The sequence below is a fragment of the Nicotiana tomentosiformis genome, chromosome 9, assembly GCF_000390325.3.
Source record: "Nicotiana tomentosiformis chromosome 9, ASM39032v3, whole genome shotgun sequence".
Classification (NCBI taxonomy): domain Eukaryota; kingdom Viridiplantae; phylum Streptophyta; class Magnoliopsida; order Solanales; family Solanaceae; genus Nicotiana; species Nicotiana tomentosiformis.
In genome coordinates this window covers 53,432,344-53,454,193 of record NC_090820.1, presented here as the reverse complement: position 1 = coordinate 53,454,193, position 21,850 = coordinate 53,432,344, and the positions used below count along the sequence as shown (strand labels likewise).

Here is a 21,850-nt window from a genome sequence, read left to right as displayed (position 1 = left end):
TTTGCCAAATCAGATAGAATTAAAGATAATATAATAGAAATTATTCCCTTGAATACCTTAAAATTTGAACACCAAAGGATATCCAAAAGTCTATATTTTGTACTTTATATTTCATAAGATTGTTCTTATACATTTATGATGTCATCACAATATGAATAGAAACAAATACAACCTTACAAGCAATAACAACAATTATGGATCGTACCTTTTTAATACAAGAAGGATCAAATTTGTAGGGTCGGTGTATGTGTAGTTTAAATAAAAAATAATTACATTATTAGGTAATTTATAATTAAATTCTTAAATTATATAAATATTTAAGGGCATAAAAGTCGATCAATATTTCAGAGATATTTTAATCGTTCAATATTTAATATAAATTATTCATACTTTTATAATAATATAAAAGATATAGATAGATAGATATAGATAGCTAGATAGATATACATACATATAGAGATATAGATAAATAGTTATATATATATATAGATATAGATATAGATATAGATATAGATAGATTGTTGCACACCGTGTACACGTGACAAATAAGAAGCTTAACACAATAATCTTTGAAATTATTCTTCTTTCTCTTAAATTAAAAGTTAAAAAGCACTCGGGGGAAACCCAACTGGGCTACCATTTTTCTCAATCTCTAAAGCCACATCGTCGGAAAATTTTCATAATCTCGCCGGAAGAATGAGACGGCCGGCGACTATGAACGTTGACGCGATGACTCGGAAAGTCGCCGTCGATCATCGAATTCCTCTCCGCAATTACTATCGAATCGCCAATAATCTCCTCCGACAGGTTAGCTCTTTTCCAATTGATATACTTAGAACTTTCAATTTTGCTTTTAGTTTGTAACTCATTTAATATAAGCTGTTAAAAGTGTAATATCTTTACAAGTATAACTACAACTATAACTATGCATTCTGCTCTATTTGGGCCAATTTCATTCCAACAATCTAAACCCCTATATTTGTTTGCTAATATCCTATGCCAAATTGATTGGGTTGAGCTGTTTATTTGATTTTTCAGTTGGACTTTTAACTAATTACTTATATCAACTGGTAAAGGAGGAAGCTTGGAGGAAGCTACAACTGTAACTTTTCCTCAATTCCAAACTAGTTAGTTTCAGCTATAAGAATCAACGAAGTTCGATTACTTCGTTGTTACGAGGATAAAGCTGGATCCTTTATCTTGTTATATAGAGGCTATGTGAATTTTATTTATCGAATTCTTTTTGTTTGATCCGTTTCATTCTGATATGGGGCAAGTCCCAACTCTTTCACTGTTATGACGATAAACCAGATGTAGAGTTATTGTATGGCCCAAACCCTATATTTGTCTTAAAAAATTAACTTAATATGTGCAAATTATTAATAGAACCCAGAAAATCCAAAGAGCTAGAATCCAGAATCCATAACTTCAAATCCTGGATCAAGCTGGAACCTTTATCTTGACAAATAGTCTCTCTTTGGATTGAGTTTTGTGATTATCTTGTGGTTTGTTTACAGGCCAATATTCACCGTGGGGAGAAGAATATCATAGACTTGTATATAATACTAATGAGATATTCAAGGTGAATGATACTGTGCTGCTTTTACTTTATTTTTGGTGGAATTGTTTTCTAGATTTTCAGATACTTTTCTTTTGCTAGTAATAAGTAACTTAATGGCGTTGTTTGTATTATTGTATTGCCAGTTTGGTTACTGAAACAATACCCGACCATCGAGACTACCTAGCTTTGCATCCAGAAGAAAGAGCATTATCGAAAAGGGTCAGTGTATCAGTTTATTGTCCTTAATGGTCCTCTATGCTGTGTACTAATCATTCTTCTGGATTGCGATTTGTTCTTTACGTGATCTGGATACAATTTTTGTTTTCTGCGTCAACTTGATGATGCTAAAATTTTCAAGTTTTGTTGTTTGATTGTCTCAGATGCTTTCAACAGTGCTAGATGAACTAGAGGGGTTAAAACCGGAATTCCAGCGCCAGCGGAAAAGAATGGATAAAGCTCAAGCAGCAACTCAGACTTCCCAACTTAATAATCAGGAGAACCTTCCCTACAGATCAGTTGGAAATTCTTTAGTACGGCCCTATACCAATAATAAAGCATCTTCTGATTATGACAATAAATGGGTATGTAACTACTTGCTTTTATTTTGAGTTTTGGGGTTTTGTTTGATTTTTTGTATTTTATGCCATCAATTTCTTTCACTTTATTTTCACTTTTTCCTTCTTTAGAAATTAGAATGGAAAATAACTTGTTATTTATATATGCTCTTTGCTGTCTCATTCATTAACTAGAGTTCAGGATAATTTTCTCTTTGCTGAAGTCATAGTTTCATAATTCTTTCTCAGACTCAGTAAAGGACATTGTTTCTTTACTAGCTTGAATGCCTGTGATTTCATGTCCAGCATATATTTGGTTTGCACGATTTCTCAAGGCCTTCTCATTTGGCCTTGTTTTGCCTTCTACACTTTTGCTCTCCTTATGGACCACAAATTTGTATGTGATAAAATTTCAGGCCGTCAGCAATGCACCTTCATCTTTGTGGAAGCAGAATAAAGATTACTCTGGTGTTTCATCCTCGAGTTCGATCGATATGCAGTTCCAGAAGCTGTGAGTCCAAATTAAGAAAACTACCAATGTCCTTTCTTTTGTGGTTGAGGGGGAGGAGGGGTGTTCCAGAGGATGGAACAATATCTTTAAATAACTTGTTCGTCTTTGTTATTCAGTATCCTTGCTGTTTAGGCAGATCTGGTGCAGAATTGAAATTGGTTATTAAGTTACTTTTCCTAAAGGGTTGATATCATCGAGTTATCCTCTAATAATGTCAGTTATTCAGTCTATAGTATCTGCAAAGTTCTTTTCTCCTAGGTTTTAAATCTTTAGCAATTAAGGTACTTTATAGTACCTGGTTTTAAGCTTTGCTGGACATGGTGCAGTTTTACAGCTTGCTATGAAATTCATGTGTTTTAAATTTACCTGAAAAAGTTTTATCCAGGTTAAGAGAATTTCTTTCTCATGCAATACTGTTGTCATCAGGAAGAAGTGTGTGGAAATATCACTTCTTAAGCAACACAGCTAGTCCCTGTATTTTCGGCAATTTAACTTTAATCTTACAATGTTAATTCCCATCTTGATTACTGTGCTAGTCAAGCATGGACATTTTAATTAAAACGGTGGGAGTTTTATTTTCTTCATGAAGTTGTGTGATTCCTCTGAATGTCTGTTGCATAATAGTGTGCATGATAACAGGAAATTTCTTAATTACCTGATGTAATCTAACTGATTTTTGTATAAACTTATTGTCAGATCTCTCAATTTTCCTGTTCCAAAGCAAGAAACACTGTCAAGGCACTCGCTTTTAGGCCCAAATGGTCTTCACGGTCAATGGTCCCGACCTAGTTCCAAGATAAAGGTATTGTTGAAGTTAAATGGTAGTTTCTTATCTTACTATAAACTTCAGCCTAAATCAACTGACCTAATTTGTTTTCTACAGGTGAATTACCCAGCAAATGCTGATTTAAGTTCAAATGAGCTTTTGAGGTTAGGGCCCTTCCAAAGATTGGTTATTGCTAATTCGGCCTACTCTGATGTCTTGCAAGAGAGTTAATTAAATCAGAGTGTCACTATTCCACAGACATCTAATTTGTATGTTCTTAATTTTCTGTTTCTTCAAGCTGTGCTTTGGTACAAAATTTTGAATGTTGTCGTGCTATTTTTATAGCCTCAATCAGGTTGGTGATGATGGCTCGTTCGTGTCTAATGACACTGGCTTGAAGGTGGATAAGTCTCCTATGGAATCGATTCTTTCTTTGGATGATGGACGGTGGTTACACCCTTCTGAAGATTCTTGTTCTCCAATTTTTGATGATATGCGGAGTGATCATATTCCTTTAAGTAACTTAAGGCAACCTTCGCCGCCTCCAGTTCTGGCGCAAATACAACAAGAATTTCGTACCATATCTCCATCCAAAGTTGCAGATCCAAGACCTGGACCAGCTAAATCCTTTCAGGACGGGCCACCTGGTTCAAACTCTTATCAACATTTGCATGTTGTAAGTTGTTTTATTTTACTTCATTTAGGTTCATGTATCTCTTTGACCCAGAGCAACCTTCATCTTTATAGAAACTGTTTGAATTGGAGGATTTTTAGTCGTTTATCGATCAGCTTTGCTTGATATAATTTGCACTAGTATAACCCTCGTTATTTTTCTCTTACACTGCAGCCAGTGAGACTGATGGAAGATTTCTTAAGATTAGCTCGAGAAAATACAGCAAAGAATTTAGAAACTTGTGCTGTTCTTGCTGGTTCACTGGTATGGAGCAAAATGCTTGGTCTGAAATTTATAAGCTCTATTTATCTGTTGTCTCATATGCGTGGTGTTTTTGTTTTGTATTTCTTAACTTGCAGAGGAACCGTGTTTTTCACATCACTACTCTTATTGTCCCAAAGCAGGAGTCGACTTCTGATTCTGTAAGATGAATTTTATGTTTCATCTATAGGGATATACTAGATTTATGCTTGAACTTTACCCCTAATATTCAGAAAGCAGAACTGACCGTCCTTTACGACCGGAAAAGTATATTGAAGCGTCTTTGCATCTTGAATTTGAAAAAGCTGAACCAAGCTTGTAAATTTCAGGAGCTTTGTCTCTTTAAGATTACTTATGAAATTTGCACTTTTGGATTTAAATATCCTGAAACATGGTGAGTTTCTGGAAAAAAGGGCTCATTGTGTTTTTAATTCCCTCTTTCATAATAAAGTATAGGAGAAAGGTGAGAAATATTAACATTAGTTGGTAGTTTCTGCATTTGCTGCATTTATAAAAAGGAACGAAAAATCTAAGAAATTTATGCTTTGCTGCTTTAAACCTACAAAGAAAATAGTTCATACAAGTTAAAAAATAAAACAGTCAGATATGCTTAGGTAGTAATTCTTTTGATGTCATACGGAATGGTTTAACCTTGTTTCTGAAACACTGCTTTTGATATCCAGTGTTCAACATTGAATGAAGAAGAAATTTTTGAGGTTCAGGACAAGCTCTCTCTCTTTCCTCTTGGTTGGATACATGTAAGTGTCACAAGTAGCTGTGGCTATATTGCTTGGTCAACATCAGTGTGTTACTATTGAATTTGAAATTTTGACCAACGAAGTGCTTATGTTGTGTGTGGAATTGAGATTAGTAGATGAATATAGAAAGGATTAGTAGATGAATATATTTCAGCCGACGTTATGTTTTGCTTCTTTCGAATTGTTTGGAATCTGTTTAATTGATGCCTTCATATAAAATATGTACTTCTCTGTCTCTGTCTTGCACGAATTTCCAGTGGTGCAACTCTCCATCTATACTTAAAGACTCAAATCCTCATTGTAACCAATCAAATGCTTTTTTTCTTTTTATCATTGTTTAATTCTAAAGTTACTTCATTTGCGTTGCATAATAAGGGAACTCTCTCATGGTATGTTGACACGGTTGATGGTTCTAATTTACTTATTTAAATTCCAAAGATATTATGGTGATGCTAGTGACAAATTTATATTTTTGAAGAATGTTGGCTGTGCATGAATTTCATTATTTGTGAAAAGTTTAGTGTGTTACTTTTGCTTGATTGTTCTATGCTCTTCACATATCTTGCCTTTCTCAAGTTTTCTTGATCAGCTGCATGTAATGGTAGTAATTAGCTATAAAATTAGCTGCATGTAATGATAGGAAATTAGCAATACCAGACTTCTTTGTCTTACTTTAATGATGTAGTGCCAATTATTCTTTTTTTTTCTTTGACTTACAGGTCATTTCATGTGATATTAAAAATACGATAATAAATAATCCAGCTTGCGTAGTTTTGGCCTTCCATTTTGGTATATACTCTTGGTTTTTGGGTTAGACTCAGATTCTTTCACATGGTACCACAGACCTTTCTTACTTTACTTTCTCAAATGTAGATCATTAGATACTCTCTCGTTCTCTTCCCCTTCCATATTCTAAGTGGTACCTCAAGCAAATTTGTTCTTGAACTCGTTAGTCTACATTAAATTTCATGTGTGAAGCACACAAGGGTGTGACCAATCGGTCAATGAAGTGGGTGAAAAATATGGGAGACCAGGGTGTAACTCCTAAGTCCTAACAGAGACAAAAAATGTAAGTGATTATTTCCCATTTGCCTCAGTTTTGGTGGGCAGTGTTATCATGTACTTGTGTTGGTGGGAAGTAACATGTATACGGTGAAATCGTTGAGGTGCGTGCGAGCTGACCTGGATATCGCCGTTATTTAAAAAAATTCATATGTGAACCTTAAACTCGGGTTACACGTGTTCAGAGGTATGAGTTATATAGTGTCTCGCATTAGGTATATAAAGCATCTAAAGGGGTTTATAAAGTTTTTGAACACTCTACCTGTAGCCTTGAGGTTTTGGATTGGGTTTTCAGCTTCTTTCATACTCTTAGGGGCTGTTTGGTTTGGATTGTACTAGATATAATCTTTACATAAACATCAACATAAGTTTATACAATGGTTGATTGCGATTTAAGGAAATAAGCATTAACTAATACGTTTGGTTGCTCCTTTTTGTTTTCCCCATAAATAATACTTGCATAACATAAGTTATGTGGGAATCTAGGTATTACTTTGTGCGAGATATAATGTGGAATAAGAATGTGAGTATTAGTAATGCATGGATTAAAATGCTAAAATGACCAAACTAACCCTCATACTAATCAGAAGATTTTAATTTTGTTTTAAAAGGTAAACAAATAGTTTAAAGTATACATTGTATACTAATGTGCAATATATCAAGCTAAACATTCAATAAGTAATTATACAGTCCCTGCATTACTAATTCCCCCATTATAATACCTGCGTTACTAATCATTGCATTATTAATCCTTGCATATTTTGTCTCAAAACCTAACGACCCCTTAAACTTCTATATTAGGCTAATCGTCAATGGGATTTAATCCTAGTTGGAAGAGAAATTACCAAAGGCCTAGCATTCCTTCACGCTAGGCGCCAATGAGGTTTTTATTTGAGAGAAAAAGAAGACTCTCTTTCATATCTATTAAAAAAAAAATAGAGACTACTCTCTTTCACATTCAGGAAACAACTCCCAGAGATTCTTTCGTCGGGAAAGATACAGGAGCTTTTGGATTCAGGAAACAACTCCCAGAGATCTTTTTTCTTTGGGAAGATATAGAAGCGAAACAATCAACCTTTTGACACTTTATTAGGATCAAATTAATATCAAATAGAAATCTAAATGGGGCATAGTCAGCGAAGGACAACTCAATACCCCCATTGAGGTCAAGTGGTAAGGCAATGGGGTTTGGTCTCGCTATTCAGAGGTTCGGCGTGTAACTTGTTCATAGGTCATTACTTGTTATGAAACTCATGTGAATTTTTTATTTCATAATTGGCTAAAATCTAGGATGTTGAAAGAAAAGGATGAATCATATACATAAAAACCTGCAGAATGATGTAAATGCACCATCTAAGTTGCTTGTCTGCTCGTATCTTGATATGTTTAGTACCGTTGTCAATGAATTGTTGTGTTTCTTATTTGTTTGCAGACACATCCTTCACAAACCTGTTTTATGTCATCAGTTGACCTGCACACTCATTACTCATATCAGGTAATAAGCAATGTTCTTGTGTTATTAACCTCTGGATTTCGATGGGCAGGATCTAGATATGTCTTCTTTTTTTTCTTGGGAATATATTGGTGCATATAGTTTTCAAATTGTTGAAGCCCCTCCACTCAAGTCTAATGGTGAAATGATAGAATGTAACTTTACACATCTAACAATTGGTGGTTTCTTATTGAGGTGTGTGCATTAAGCATATTTTACTTGTGTCAGAAGGCTTTGCTATAGATTGTAAATCTTTTTGATTACATGAGAAGAACGTATGTGAAATTATCTAATCAAAGATGTTCATTCCGTGTTCATAGAAAGGAGAGATGGTTGGCATCTCCCCCGACAGGGACGGGAACAGCCTTCGGGCTTTACCTGTTACCAGACACATCCGGTCTTTTCGTCTTTCTTGAGCCAAGGGTCTATCGGAAACAACCTCTCTACCTTCAAGGTGGGGGTAAGGTCTGCGTACACACTACCCTCCCAAGACCCCACTTGTGGGTACACTGGGTTTGTTGTTCAGTTATTGTTGTTAAAGATGTTCATTCCATAGGATGAAAATTGATTTCTGACTGTTCTTCATCAAAAGTACTTTCTTTTGACTCTTGACACTGTTTCTTTCGGCTCATTTTTGTAGATTATGTTGCCAGAAGCGATTGCAATAGTGATGGCTCCTACAGACAAAGCGAGGTATTATGCCATTATGTCTCTGGTATTGCTCAAGTAGCTGTTTAACTGGAAAAAAGGTTCCGCTGGCCATTATTTTTCTTTTAATATGATTTCTGATATACGTTCATACGCGCACACACACACACTTCTCTCTCATATACATTACATGTATATGAGTGCTCTTATATTTAGATTTGCATTTTGGTTTTTATATTCAAATGTGCAGTGGTATCCGTAGTGGAGTTTTTCCCCTAAATAATACTGATTTGATTCTTAATTCCAGCATTAACCGGGTCTGGGGGCTAGCTCACTTGGTGAGCTCCCTGCCTTCCACAGCTGAAGTGGAGGGTTCAAACCCCATTTCCCCGCGCGCTCTGATGTAATTGAAAAAAATTATATTCCATCGTTAATTTGAAATGTTTTCTGGAAATGTAAGTCTTGTCTGGACTAAGCTCACTTCTAAAGAAGTCACTTAATTATTGAAGGGCTTCAACTGAGTCAAAATTCTGATAATTCTAGAGTACCAAGACCTATAACGTTGAAAGATCAGGGTACATAACCATATACCATACATTATTGAGATGTTAGAAAGGCCACTAAATGGATCAGAGACTTCTAAATGCTGATTGCAGTTTCACTTCCTGTGACAGCCCTCATGGTATATTTCATTTGTCTGATCCTGCTGGCGTGTCTGTTATCCGGAATTGTCAGCAGCGTGGTTTTCATCCTCATGAGGAGCCTGAGGATGGAAGTCCGATATATGAACACTGTTCTCATGTCTATATGAATGCAAACATGAAGTTTGATGTTATAGACCTTCGTTAACCTTGCAATTTTATGAACCTTGGAAGGACATATAGGAATAAATGTTACAGAGATGGTTGTATAGAAGCTTGATGTTATATACCTTCTTGTAAATTCATTAACGGGGATCCAAGAACACAATCTTTATTTCAGATGAGCGATTGCATTTTTTTTTTCCTTCTTATCTTAAGCCGAGAATTTTATGTTATCCATTAGGAATGAGGGCTTTTGGTTTCGCAATTCACATTGTTTCTCTAGACCATATTGCCTTGAATTTATTATTCATGATAAACAGCTGTTGTAACCTGAGCAATCTAATGGGATCTTTATCAATCTTTGCAAGGCTTAAATTCACATGTGTGCTTTTTGACATTTTGGAAAAAGCTACCAGTGGATAATTTTTTGCTAAACGTGAGACTTCTTAAACTCACTTTGTTTACCTTATAGTTTTAGTGCCAGTTTGTCAAGAAGTTGAATAAGATACATTCGCAAAGGTATAAGATTTTAAAAGCGATAAACAAGTAAATACACTCAAATGTAATTAACATTTGTGTTGTAGGTTTTCATTATTATTTTTTTAGGATGACAAACGTTTTTAGTGATGCTGCCTCCAAGCATGTTCTATCAGTGAAGGAAGTGTAAGGAATCCAGAATGTTATCGGTGTATAAAATTCCAAAGAGATGGCTTTAAACATGTGCGTCCTTATATTCGAAATTCCAAATTTCATTCCCAGTGATCATTATGATTAGACACTCTCTGGTACAACATCCATATTTAAGAATAAAAGAACTTCAAGCTAGTGCGCAACGATTGAAAAACCATTGCTATTTGCAGCCTCGAATATCATTATTCCATCTTTCCAATTATGATTGATTAGCTTCTTCCCTGGTGCTAACAGTCAGTTGTTCTTCATTCCATTTCTACCTTTGAGTACTTTCAAGAACTCGTTATCTTCGCTATATCTTTGAACAGAAGACTCCTAATGGATAAGCAGCTTTATCAATTATCACCACCAGTCCTATTATATCCCAAATAAAAAGTCTTTGAGGGAAATGATGTAGAAATCTTAAAACTTTAAATATCATACTTTACTATAGCCGAAAAGAAAGAGCAACCACTAGACTAGCGACGCAATTGTCTCTTCGCCTTCACTCAGTTCCTCCTCCTTCCGATCTTCCCTGTCATTCCAAAAGCATCTGCATTAGCTATAAGAACACCGCGTCTTCATATTTGCTTCGTATTTACTTCCTTCTTATTTTACAAAAAAAATCTTCAGTAATCCTATTTGATTGCACTCTTCTTTTATATACAATCAACCATTCAAACCAACGATTGTATCAGAATGCCTTCTTATTTGAAGAACCAATTAAAGAGACTCATTTGAACTTTAAATTCGAAATCTGAAAATCTTTAGTAGTTGTTTTCTTGGGATGGCGGAAAACATGTGCGAGCCCCATCTAATGGAAAAATAAAATTCAATGAGGATTTGGTTCATTTGACATGTACATGGGCATCCCGCGTTTCGATATTCTATAAATTTTTATGTAACTATTCATCCTTTCGATATGAGTTGCACACACATTCATTTTAAGCAAACGGATAAACAGATGATTCAACTTTACTACATAATTGTTTCTTTTTATTATTTCTGGTTGGAATTCATTAGAAACACCTGGACAAGGCTATATACAAAGTTTGATAAAAAATGCGGGTGGTTTGAATTGGTGTGGAGTCACAATTCAAAGCTGGAAAAAACGACAAGTATAGCCATGTATACAAAATACATAAATATACAGTGATATACATAGATACAAAATGTATATCCATGTATCCCCCATGTATGTCCATGTGTATACACCGATATATATGGATATACACAGATATATACCTCCTACATACAATCATTCCCAACCCAAGACACCATCGTCTTTCCAGTTAAACATCATTGTAGCTCCACCGTTCAACCACTATTATCACAACAACCAACACTGGTACCTTTATTGACAAAAGAAGAAGCACCTCATTTGCAGAGAAAAACATTGCCTACAATGCAACACATTAGCTAAAGCGGGCAATAAAATGGGAGTTGGGCCATTTTGTGCCAAATATTAGGCCGGAATGGGCGGTTCTAAGTTCTAAAGATTTAAAGCTTAGAAACACGTTAGAACGTTTTTTCTAAATGTTCTAAAGATTTAAAACTTAGAAACACGTTAGAACGTTTTTTTCTAAAAAAGATATTTGTTTCTTCTCTTTCATGAGATTGCTATGAAATTTTATGTATATTGAAATAAGACAATAAAGAAAAGAAGAATATTGCACTAAGATATGAATCTTCAGGGCCAAGAAGCTCTTTATTTTTTTTTGAGGTCGGAACGGATCCTTATTCACATCAAATGATCGAACAACCATCGGAGTACTTAATGGATGCGCTCCATCTATGTAAAACCGTTTCAATACCTTTTATGTGCGTTAGACATTTTAAATCATTCAAAAATTTTCATGTGTATCTCATTATCAAGTGAGCCATAAAGGTAGGATATAACAACATCCATTAAATGCAAGTCAAGCTTTTCATGGACAACAAAACTAATGAGCTAAAGTTATTACATCCATAAAAGGTGAATATGTCTCTTCATAATCGACATCAGTCCTTTGTGAAAATCCTTGTGCAACAAGGAGCGCCTTATATCTTTGTACTTCATTTTCTCATTCCTCTTACGTACAAAGACCCATTTATAGCCAATAGGCTTAACACCGTTAGGCGTTTGGACTATAGGCCCAACAACTTTACGTTTCGCAAGTGAATTCAACTCTGATTGTATTGTTTCTTGCCATTTTGGCCAATCAATTGTCGACATTCTCTAACAGATTGAGGTTCAAGATCCTCAGTATCTTGCATAATGCGAGATGCAACATTATATGCAAAGATATAATCCACCACTATATCCAATCGATTCAAATTCGTCTCAATATCGATTGGATTTATTGATAGTTCCTTATTTTCTTGAGTCTCAGGCTCATTGATTTCCTCATGAATCTCAGGATTGGTTAAATCATGGATTTCTTTATGAGACTCTTTCATAGTGTCATCTTGATCATTTATTTTCTTTTTCTTGGATTTTAATCCGTAGAACCCAACGGTCTGCCACGCTTTAGGTGTGCTTTTGACTCATTAGCTATGACACTAGAAGACTGTCTAACAGGGACATCAATACAGATTGGAACATTCTCTATAGGGATATGTGATTTTATTATTCGTTTCAGATCCGTAAATGCATCTGTCATTTGATTTGTTATTTTTTGCAAATGGATAATCTTTTGCACCTATTTTTTCCAAATAGAGGCACATGGATCAAGATGAGACAATGATGGATTTTTCACAAAATATTTCGTTTGATTTCACCATTTTCTCCCCCTAATTTTGGGAAAAAAGTCTCATTGAATCGACAATCTGCAAATCGAGCAGTGAATAAAGCTCACATTAATGTTTCGAGGTAGTGAATAATGGAGGGCGATTCAAAACCAACATATATTCCTAACCTTCTTGGGGAACACATCTTGGTACAATATGACTGTGCTACATGCACATATACTGCGCATAAAAAAAAATTCTTAAATGAGATATATTAGGTTCATGACCCAAAATTAATTGCAACAGGGATATTTATGATGATTTGTTAGTGTGAGACGAACTAGCATTGCTGCATGCAAAATGACATGACCCCAAACAGAAGTGGGCAACCTCGTTTGCATGAGTAATGGTCTTGCTATCAATTGCAGGCATTAAATCAAAGATTCTGCAAGGCCATCTTGAGTGTGAACATGAGCTACATGATGTTCCACTTTTATCCCAATTGATAAGCAATAATCATTAAATGCTTGGGATGAAAGCTCTGCAGCATTATCAAGTCGAATAGACTTAATTGGATTGCCAGGGAATTGTGACCGTAATCGAATTATTTGTGCCATTAATTTTTCAAACGCTAGGTTGTGAGATGACAATAGGCATACATGAGACCATCTAGAAGATGCATCTATTAAGACTATAAAATATCTAAACGACCCACTAGGTGGGTGAATAGGTCCACAAATATCTCCTTGTATACATTCCAAAAACACAGGAAACTCAATCCCAACCTTTGTTGGTGATGGTCTAATAATTAACTTGCCTTGGTAATGAGAAGTGCAAGAAAGTTTATTATTTAAAAGATTTTTTTAATTATTTAATGGATGCCCATTTGAGTTTTCTATAACTTATCTCATTATAATGTCCCAATCGATCATGCGAAAGTACAAAAACATTGAAATCAGTAACATTTTAGTTTACGATAGAATGTGCCTCAATTGCACTAATTTTTGTCCAATACAAGCCATAAGATAAAGATGTGAACTTGTCAATAACCCTTTCTGGCCAGAGACATTCTTGGTAACGATGAGATATTCAAGATTATTCTCATCTATTGTCTCAATATGATATCCATTTTGTCGGATATCTTTAAAACTCAACAAGTTCCTCCTGGACTTGGAGGAGAATATTACATTATCTATGATAAGTATTGTTCCCCTAGGCAGAGTTAGAGTAGCTCTTCCACAACCTTAAATTAAATTACTACTACTAGAAATTATAGTAACATCTGCCATACACAAACTTAAACGAGAGAAATATTTCTTCTCTTTGAATATTGTATGTGTCGTACATGAATCAATTAAACAAATATTTTTATAATTGTACTTTGATCCAAGTTTTCTTTGAGAGATATCCATATTTGCTTCCCATGGTTTGACATATAAAAGGAAATATACGAATAAACATTAGTATTTTCAGAGAAAAAGGAAAAGAAACAAAGTTAAATCAATGGTTCAATAATGACTTTTAATGCAATTTTGAGCAAACTCTGATTATGATACAAATAATTACGTAGCTAAAAATAATACAATTATGAGTACACTACACATGTGACTAATACAACTACAATAAATTTATTTCCATGTATACGATGTTTACTTTTGTACCGGTTTAAACTCTTAGATTCGATCATATACTACTATAATTTTGTTAAGCAACGCTTCATTCGATCTTGATGGCTCGTAAACAGTAATACATTTTAAAAAGTCTAATTACTGGATGTATTTTTGTACTATTCGCAGTTTATTTTTCAAAGTTCCTATTAATTGACAGTGACTGAAAATTACAAAATTTTATAATTTTCAAAAGAGGACGTGTACTTCCTTGGGGTATGTCACACATCACTATTGTCACGTCTTCGAAACTCATTTAATATCTTTCCAGTTAACAGTTCTCCGTCAATTCTTAACGTCAAAATCCTCTTCGGAACTTACCAGGGAAAACAAACAATAAATCACTGAAAAGATCATGAAATATACTATAATTTATTATTGGTAAGCATAAAGAGGCCAAAAAGAAAACAAGATGACAAAGTTCAACGAGATATCACTGGAATTACAATCACAAATAACTAATTACCCACATGCATTATGCAATTAGGAAAAGGTAACAACGTGCTATGCACCAAAACATACTATTATTGATTTCTTTAAAATGAATACTAAAACTATATTTAATCGAAATGAATTAACACTGTTCCATAAAATAAGTAATACTAATTGATACTAATGACTATTACTCATGTAAAGAACTGTGATTACATGATATTTATTCACTAGCTACTATAAATAGACAAAAATAAAAATCAAACTACTCAATCATCTTTAACCACCGATCCATCACCAATCAAGTGGTCTATTTTTCCATCAGGGTGCTCAAATAGATCTGCCACATCCAAGCGGATGATGTCAAATTTATTGTCAGAGACAAAATTAGATTCAGGACCTTTATTCTTTAAAGATGCTTGATAAAGCTCAACCAAATACCTTGGTGTACAATAAATATTTGCCCAATGCCCTTTTCCACCGCAACGATAACATTCAGTTTTTGAACTCTTTGCTTTTGGCTTCTCATCTTTCCCTTTCTACTTTTAGTGGTTATTTTCCTTTAGGGGATGATTAACACTAGGAAAATTTCTTCCTTGGCCACAACCACGCACAAGGCCACGACCTTTTCCACGCTTAGCATAATGGAAATACACCTCATTCAGTTCGGGCAATGGTGTAGACCCAATGGCTCGATTATCGTAATTTCTTATGAGCAACTCATTGTTTAGTTAAGCAAGAAAAATCAACTCAGAGTACTTCTTGAAACTTTTCTCTCGATACTGCTGTTGCAGGACCTTATTGGAGGCATGAAAAGTTGTGAACGTTTTTTCAAGCATATCATAGTCACTAATATTATCTCCACAAAATTTCAATTTAGAAGTAATTCTAAACATCGCCGAATTGTATTTAGAAATAGACTTAAAGTCTTGGAGTCTCAGATGAGCCCAATCATATCGTGCTTGTGGAACTGTGACTAACTTTAAGTTGTTATATCTTTTCTTTAATCCATTTCACAAAACAAGTGGATCTTTGATTGTGAAATATTCTATTTTCAACCCTTCATCAAGGTGATGGCGTAAGAAAATTAAGGTCTTAGCACAATCTTGGGTAGATGCTTTATTTTTATCTTTAATGGCGTCTCTAAGACCTATTGTATCTAACTGGATTTCAGTATCCAACACCCATGATATATAGTTCTTACCCAAAATTTCAAGGGCAACGAACTTTCGTTTCATAATATCAGTCATAGCTAAAAGAGGAAAAGAAAGTTATATCTTAGTCTTCTCAAAGAGTTTCTTAAGACGGTAGAGTCTCGTGCTGATAACGTGAAATAAAACAATAAAGAAAAGAAGAATATTGCAAAGAAAGAGAGAGAATTCTATTGATTTGAGGTGAATTACAATGGGATAAAATTCCTCTATTTATATAGAAAAATAACTTAGTCACAAAGTAACAAACTCTCTAAAAGATAAACATTCACCTATAGTACAATTCTATTTATAACATATATAACTTTATTGAATATGACAAGATTTTTGAATAAGCAAATAGCGGAAAAATTTACTTAAGAAAGCAAGAAATACTTTTTGGTTTTAGTGCAGAAATTTGGAGAAGAAGAGCGTTTTTGAAGGAGAAGAGATAAAATAGTTGGTAATCGGTGCAAAACTAAGAGCCCGTTTGGACATGAGAATTTTTTTCTTTTTTTTAAAAAAAATTTCACATTTTTTCGAAATCAGTGTTTGTTCATAAAATTTTCAATTTTCACTTGATTGGAATTTTTTGAAATTTTGAAAAATTTCAAAAAGTTATTTTTCAAAATTTTCACTCAGATTACTCACAAAATTTCAAAAACAACCCAAAATTATATTCATGTCCAAACACAAATCTAATTTTCAAATACCATTTTCACTTATTTTTGGAATTTTACAATTCTTATGTCCAAACGCCTACTAAAAGTAACTTTTGTGTGCAGAATCAACATTAATAATTTATATAGAAAAAGAACCAACTTATATTGAAAGGATGCAAACGTACAACTCCTTATTTAAACATGTTTTTATCTATTTAGCAAAATTCCAGCAGCTACTGGATTCTCAAGCACCACCTTCTTGACCTAAACACTGCATCAGGGGCGTCTCAGCTCTTATGTTTCCTAAAGTCAAAATTTAATATGAGGTTTATTTTTTGTTTTTAAAAATATTATAATATATATTTTTATTTGAATTCAATTCTTCTATCCTTTTGAGATGCAAAATTATTAATAATTATTTTTATAGTCGATCTCTTCCAATAAATCCTTTTCAATTGATATTGTAGCAAATCTTGAGACATTGTTGATCTTAGCTAAGATTTGATAATTTTAATTTTAAAAAACTTGTTCCCGTTGAGGGAACTGTTATAGAAAATGATGACACTATTCTTTAAGCAATATAAACAATTGAAAAAAAAAAAATCAAGCCCTTTTATTTGGTTGAGTATATAGTATCTTCTACTTGTACTATTTTTTCTTATCAAATCAATTTCAATTCAAATGCTAGAAAAATTATTGATACTACCCATTTTTAAGTAGTCAAACTGTTACTTTATTTACGTATCTAAAAACAATTCTTTCCTTTTATATGAAAAGTCTACTTTTATACTAAAAAATCTAAATTTTATTTCATTAAAATAATTATATACCTATTATTTCTAGAAAATAGGTCCCCCAAATTTGGCCTAAGGCACAAGCTTTATTAGCTAAAGCATTAGAGCCGGCCCTGCACTGCACGTTACATTGATGTGCACTGGATCTCGGGAAGTAATAACTCCACGTTAAAGATAATTGAGCGCCCATAATTTATAAATTCTGTTAGTGACCCCTACGTTTTTTTCCTAATAAACGTATAATGGATATTATCAGCTTAAATTACGTTGACATTTTCACTGGATTACGACTGCTTGAAATTTTCTTAGGCTATAATTTGTTTTAACAATTTCACGTTGTTTGAAAGTTATTTCACTTATCTTAGTGTTAGGTGCACTGGTCCTTCTTGCCCAGAATAGAAGAAGGGTGGATAAAAATATTTTCCGGCGTGTTAAAGATTCACTGCATGAAGAAATTAGTAAAAATTGCACGGGAGATCTATTTGGTCGCCCCCATTTAACCTATACTCACTTTTTAAAAATGTTTTAATTTGTACCCACTTTTTAAACAACTTCAGACCTCTTTCTCCTCCTCCTTCTCCTCCTTCGTTTTCTTCTTCTTCTCCCCCTTCTTCTTCTTCTTCGAGTGATATTAAACAACTTCAAGGAACTCATATTTCTGAACACAAGTAGACACAAGTGCATCTTCTTCACATAAAGCGAAGCTCTTGGATTCAGGAAACTTGGTTTAATTGATGATTTGTCAGGGAAGCCACTATGACAAAGTTTTGATGAACCCACTGATACCTTCCTTCATGGTATGAGGATGGACGGCGGGAAGTTCAAGTTGACTGCTTGGAATATTACCCAAAAGGACCCAAGCACTGAAGTACATCCTCTAGGAGTTGAAGTTCATCAAGTACTAAACAAACTTCAGCTCCTGAAATGCTGAAGTTCAGCAGATACTAAACAAATTTCAGCTCCTAGAATGCTGAAGTTCAGCAATTACAAAACAAAAATTTCAGCCAAAATTGCTGAAGTTCAGCAATTATTGAACTGAAGTACATCCTCTAGGAGCTGAAGTTCAGCAAATACTAAAAAAAACTTCAGCTCCTAAAATACTGAAGTTCAGCAGATACTAAACAAACTTCAGCTCCTAGAATGCTGAAGTTCAGCAATTATAAAATAAAAACTTCAGCCAAAATTGCTGAAGTTCAGCAATTATTGAACTGAAGTGCATCCTCTAGGAGCTGAAGTTCAGCAAATACTAAACAAACTTCAGCTCCTAAAATGCCGAAGTTCAGCAGATACTAAACAAACTTCAGCTCCTAGAATGCTGAAGTTCAGCAATTACAAAATAAAAATTTCAGCCAAAATTGCTAAAGTTTAGCAATTATTGAACAGAAGTTTTCCATTGCACTATGAACTGAAGTTTGCGTGATTGCCTTTGCAAGTCAGGCCAAACTTCAGGCAAAAATATCTGAAGTTTTGCTTTGATAAGGTTACACTTCAGGCAAAACATTCTGAAGTTCAAACTTCAGACATAAATCTTTGCTACTTCAGGTCCGTATGTCTGAAGTTACCCGAAAAGTGGGTACGCTTGCAATTCTTTTTTGCAAAGCGGGTATAGATTAAAAAGTAACCCAAAAATCGGGTATAGATGCAAATCCCCCAAGAAATTCACATCTCACAAATGTTATCTGAACAATCTTTTGAGAAATCTGGACCCGACAAAAATAAAGAAATCTAATCTTTACGAAAGGTTCATGTACTATTTTAAAGATTTTTTCGTAAAAAATTTGCACTACGTTATTTTAGGATGCACCTAGATACAAGAGGAGGGTAAATTTTATCTTACCAAATTCTTCGCCTGTTAAAGACCTAGTTCTTTAACATAAGAAATCTAGACACAAATAAAAAGTAAAGCGCGGAAATTAAATAATATAATAATTTTTACGTAAAAAACCTCCTTGTTCAAGGGAGTAAAAACCACAATCTATCCTTGTAGGATTTGCATAAAAACTTCACTAGCTTCAAAGAGCGATTTTATGTTACAACTCAATAACTAAAAGGACTAACTCTAGAACCTTAACTCCTACAATCAATCCAATTATAGCTACCCCTTTCAAGACTAGAAACTCTAGTCTGGATAGCTAACAAAATCTTCAGATTTTGATAACCTACGATTATAAATAGGTTACAATTGAAGAGCAATGACTCAAACCTAAACAACTAAAGAACTTAAGCAACTTTGTCTTCTGGACCTGGTTTTTCAGCTGAGCAGCTTGAATACCTAAAATACCTAAAATAATTCAGTCCGCTCTTAAGGATAAATAATCCTAAAAGGATTCTATTTTATTTCCTTAAAAGACTCCTTCTCACGCTTTTTCTTTTCATGCAATTCCCATAATTAATGAATCCTTATTGACCACAAATTCTCCAACTAATATATTCCTTGTAGCCCACGATTAAGATCCTCCTGACTATCAACATGAATCGATTTTCCATCTCAAACCAACTTACATGAGGAAACAACTTTCAACTTTCGATCGATAGACTTCAAGAGATCTGGTTCTTTCATAGCTATTTATTAATCATAAAAATAATATATGCGCAGCTCAACAAATTCCTCCTTTTTGATGATGACAAACCCATGTGCAACTTTTTGCATAAGAACCAGTTTCATAGTTAGCATTTGTCCTTCACGACGTCTGTTTTGCATAAGTGTAGGAACTCACCTTTCATTCATTGCAACTCTATAGATAGTTAGGCGTAAGAACTATGTTGGTTCAAATTTTTTCCTACAAACAGACAGGTTAAAATAATTTCATCAAGTACATAGAGACATATATAGAGAGACCAAGTTCGTTGATAAATAACAAAGAGATATGTGCACATCCTTAACTTTTTCCTTTTAGCATCATCAAAAAATAAAGCGTCAGTAGAATCAAAAGTAAGAATTAGAAATATCAAACTCATGGTAACTTGGGATATACTAACATGCACATAAATCAAGAGTTCAAACGTAAATATAAGGATATTATCCATGTGTGAGAACTCATCAAATCAAAACTGAAATTTCCATTAATATCGAACCAATTAAGCCTCAAAGGCCCAATATAATAAAGAATTACAAAAACCTGCTAACATTGCCATTAAAACAAAGAGTACACAGAAACAACAACCAAACTAGTCATAAAAGGGACTGGGTTTGGACTGGGCTTAAAAGGTGACCAGGGACTAGGTTGCTTTCCATTTGACAGAGTGGATGCCCTTGATATGTGCCTGATCATTATCAAGCATCTCCATCACCGCCAGATCTAGAGCAGTAGATTCATTTCTCCTTTTTGATCCAGATAACACACACTTATTCAAAAACTCATACAACAATTTATGAATCGGGTTCATTTCCCCCTTGTACACCTTGTTGGACTATCATGGTCTCTTTCCTACGTGTACTTGGCAGTCAAGTACAACTTTTTTATCTCCTCTTATTCTATCTTTAGCCAGTTACATTTGACATAAGTGTCAAACTCATTGGTAGGAACCCTCAAGATCTGTATTAGCTTCTCATCATTGAAGGTTACTTCTACTCCTTTCACTGTGGTACTCATAGTATTATTTTGCAACAATTGAAAGTTAGAGTAGAACTGGCACACTTCCTCCTCATTATCTACTGGAACTGCACCAATAAATATATGAGTCCACTTCTGAAATTTCAGCTTCTCCACTAATTCTTTCATCCATGACTCTCTAACAATCTTCGGGTCTATCACCCTTCCCTTCAACATAGATAGTCCACTGAACTACATACCTTTTCTAACATAAGCAACCTTTTCTTCTGTTTTTCTTCTTATTTTGGAAATGCTCCCTTCCTTAAAAGGATAAGTCTCCTTTCTTTTAGTATGGGTCCTCTTCTTCTTACTAGCAGTTCCAGATGAACTTGCTTTCTTCTTCCTTTTCAGGAGTCCTTTTCGAAGGAATCCTTTTCTTTTTGCTAGCAGTTCCGGATGCATTTGTTTTCTTCTTCCTTATTAGAGGGACCTTCTCAACCTCCTTTTCTTCATCACTTTCCAGATCTATAGCCTCCACATCAGAGGGCTCACCCCTTATCCTAAACTCTTCACTCTCTTTTCTCTTTTTCTTGCTTGCTTCAGCAACCTTCTCAAGAATGACTTTCTGTTTACTCCTAGTGGTATGAGCTCTTTTATTATGTGGTTTCACTTTCTTGGCAAACTGTTTTACCCTCTTCACGATGATCTTAACATCCTTAGCCAATAACCTTTTCTTGTTATCTCTTACCCTCTCAGCCATAGTCAAGTTGTCATCTTCCTCTTTCTCCATGTTCACTCCTTCCTCTTCCTCTTCTTTACCAACTTACCCCTAAGTCTCAGCTAGACTGACACCCAAAGAATCAGGTTCTTTGTCAGCCTCTATTGCATTTTCAATCTCACCAGCACCTCCACTCATAATAATTTCCTTAGTACCCTCAACATCTCTAGAAGAACCTAAATTTTGTCCAGGGTTTCAAGGAAACACCAACGCCTTCCCTCTTACTCACATCCTCATCAGTTTCTTTTTCTTTCTCCCCCTCTTCCTCCACTATCATAGTTTTGTTACTGTCTCCACTAATATATGTGGCCTCCTCCCTGGTAGTAG

General features: G+C 34.4%; 2 protein-coding genes and 1 pseudogene across 3 annotated transcripts; 2 read left to right on the top strand and 1 right to left on the bottom strand.

The window, feature by feature from the left end:
• Nucleotides 1-586: 586 nt before the first annotated feature.
• On the top strand, nt 587-9,464 carry LOC104111329 (AMSH-like ubiquitin thioesterase 3). 2 transcript variants are annotated; one of them, XR_004510848.2, is made up of 14 exons: nt 587-807; nt 1,518-1,582; nt 1,705-1,780; nt 1,942-2,142; nt 2,532-2,626; nt 3,323-3,428; nt 3,510-3,556; nt 3,738-4,068; nt 4,240-4,329; nt 4,425-4,487; nt 5,010-5,084; nt 5,804-5,918; nt 7,579-7,641; nt 8,279-8,331. XR_004510848.2 is itself a non-coding variant. In XM_009621006.4 (14 exons), the coding sequence occupies exons 1-14, from the start codon at nt 697-699 to the stop codon at nt 9,133-9,135; spliced, it is 1,551 nt and encodes a 516-aa protein (XP_009619301.1). In that variant the 5' UTR covers nt 588-696; the 3' UTR covers nt 9,136-9,464. The 2 variants fall into 2 exon arrangements, 1 of the variants encoding a protein (XP_009619301.1); XM_009621006.4 differs by lacking the exon at nt 5,804-5,918 and adding an exon at nt 8,961-9,464 and having other exon boundaries at nt 588-807.
• On the top strand, nt 7,949-8,042 carry LOC117280324 (U6atac minor spliceosomal RNA; annotated as a pseudogene).
• Nucleotides 9,465-21,115: 11,651 nt separating the features above from the next.
• On the bottom strand, nt 21,116-21,535 carry LOC108947729 (protein PXR1-like). The gene has a single exon (XM_018775999.1). The coding sequence runs from the start codon at nt 21,533-21,535 to the stop codon at nt 21,116-21,118; it is 420 nt and encodes a 139-aa protein (XP_018631515.1).
• Nucleotides 21,536-21,850: the final 315 nt, after the last annotated feature.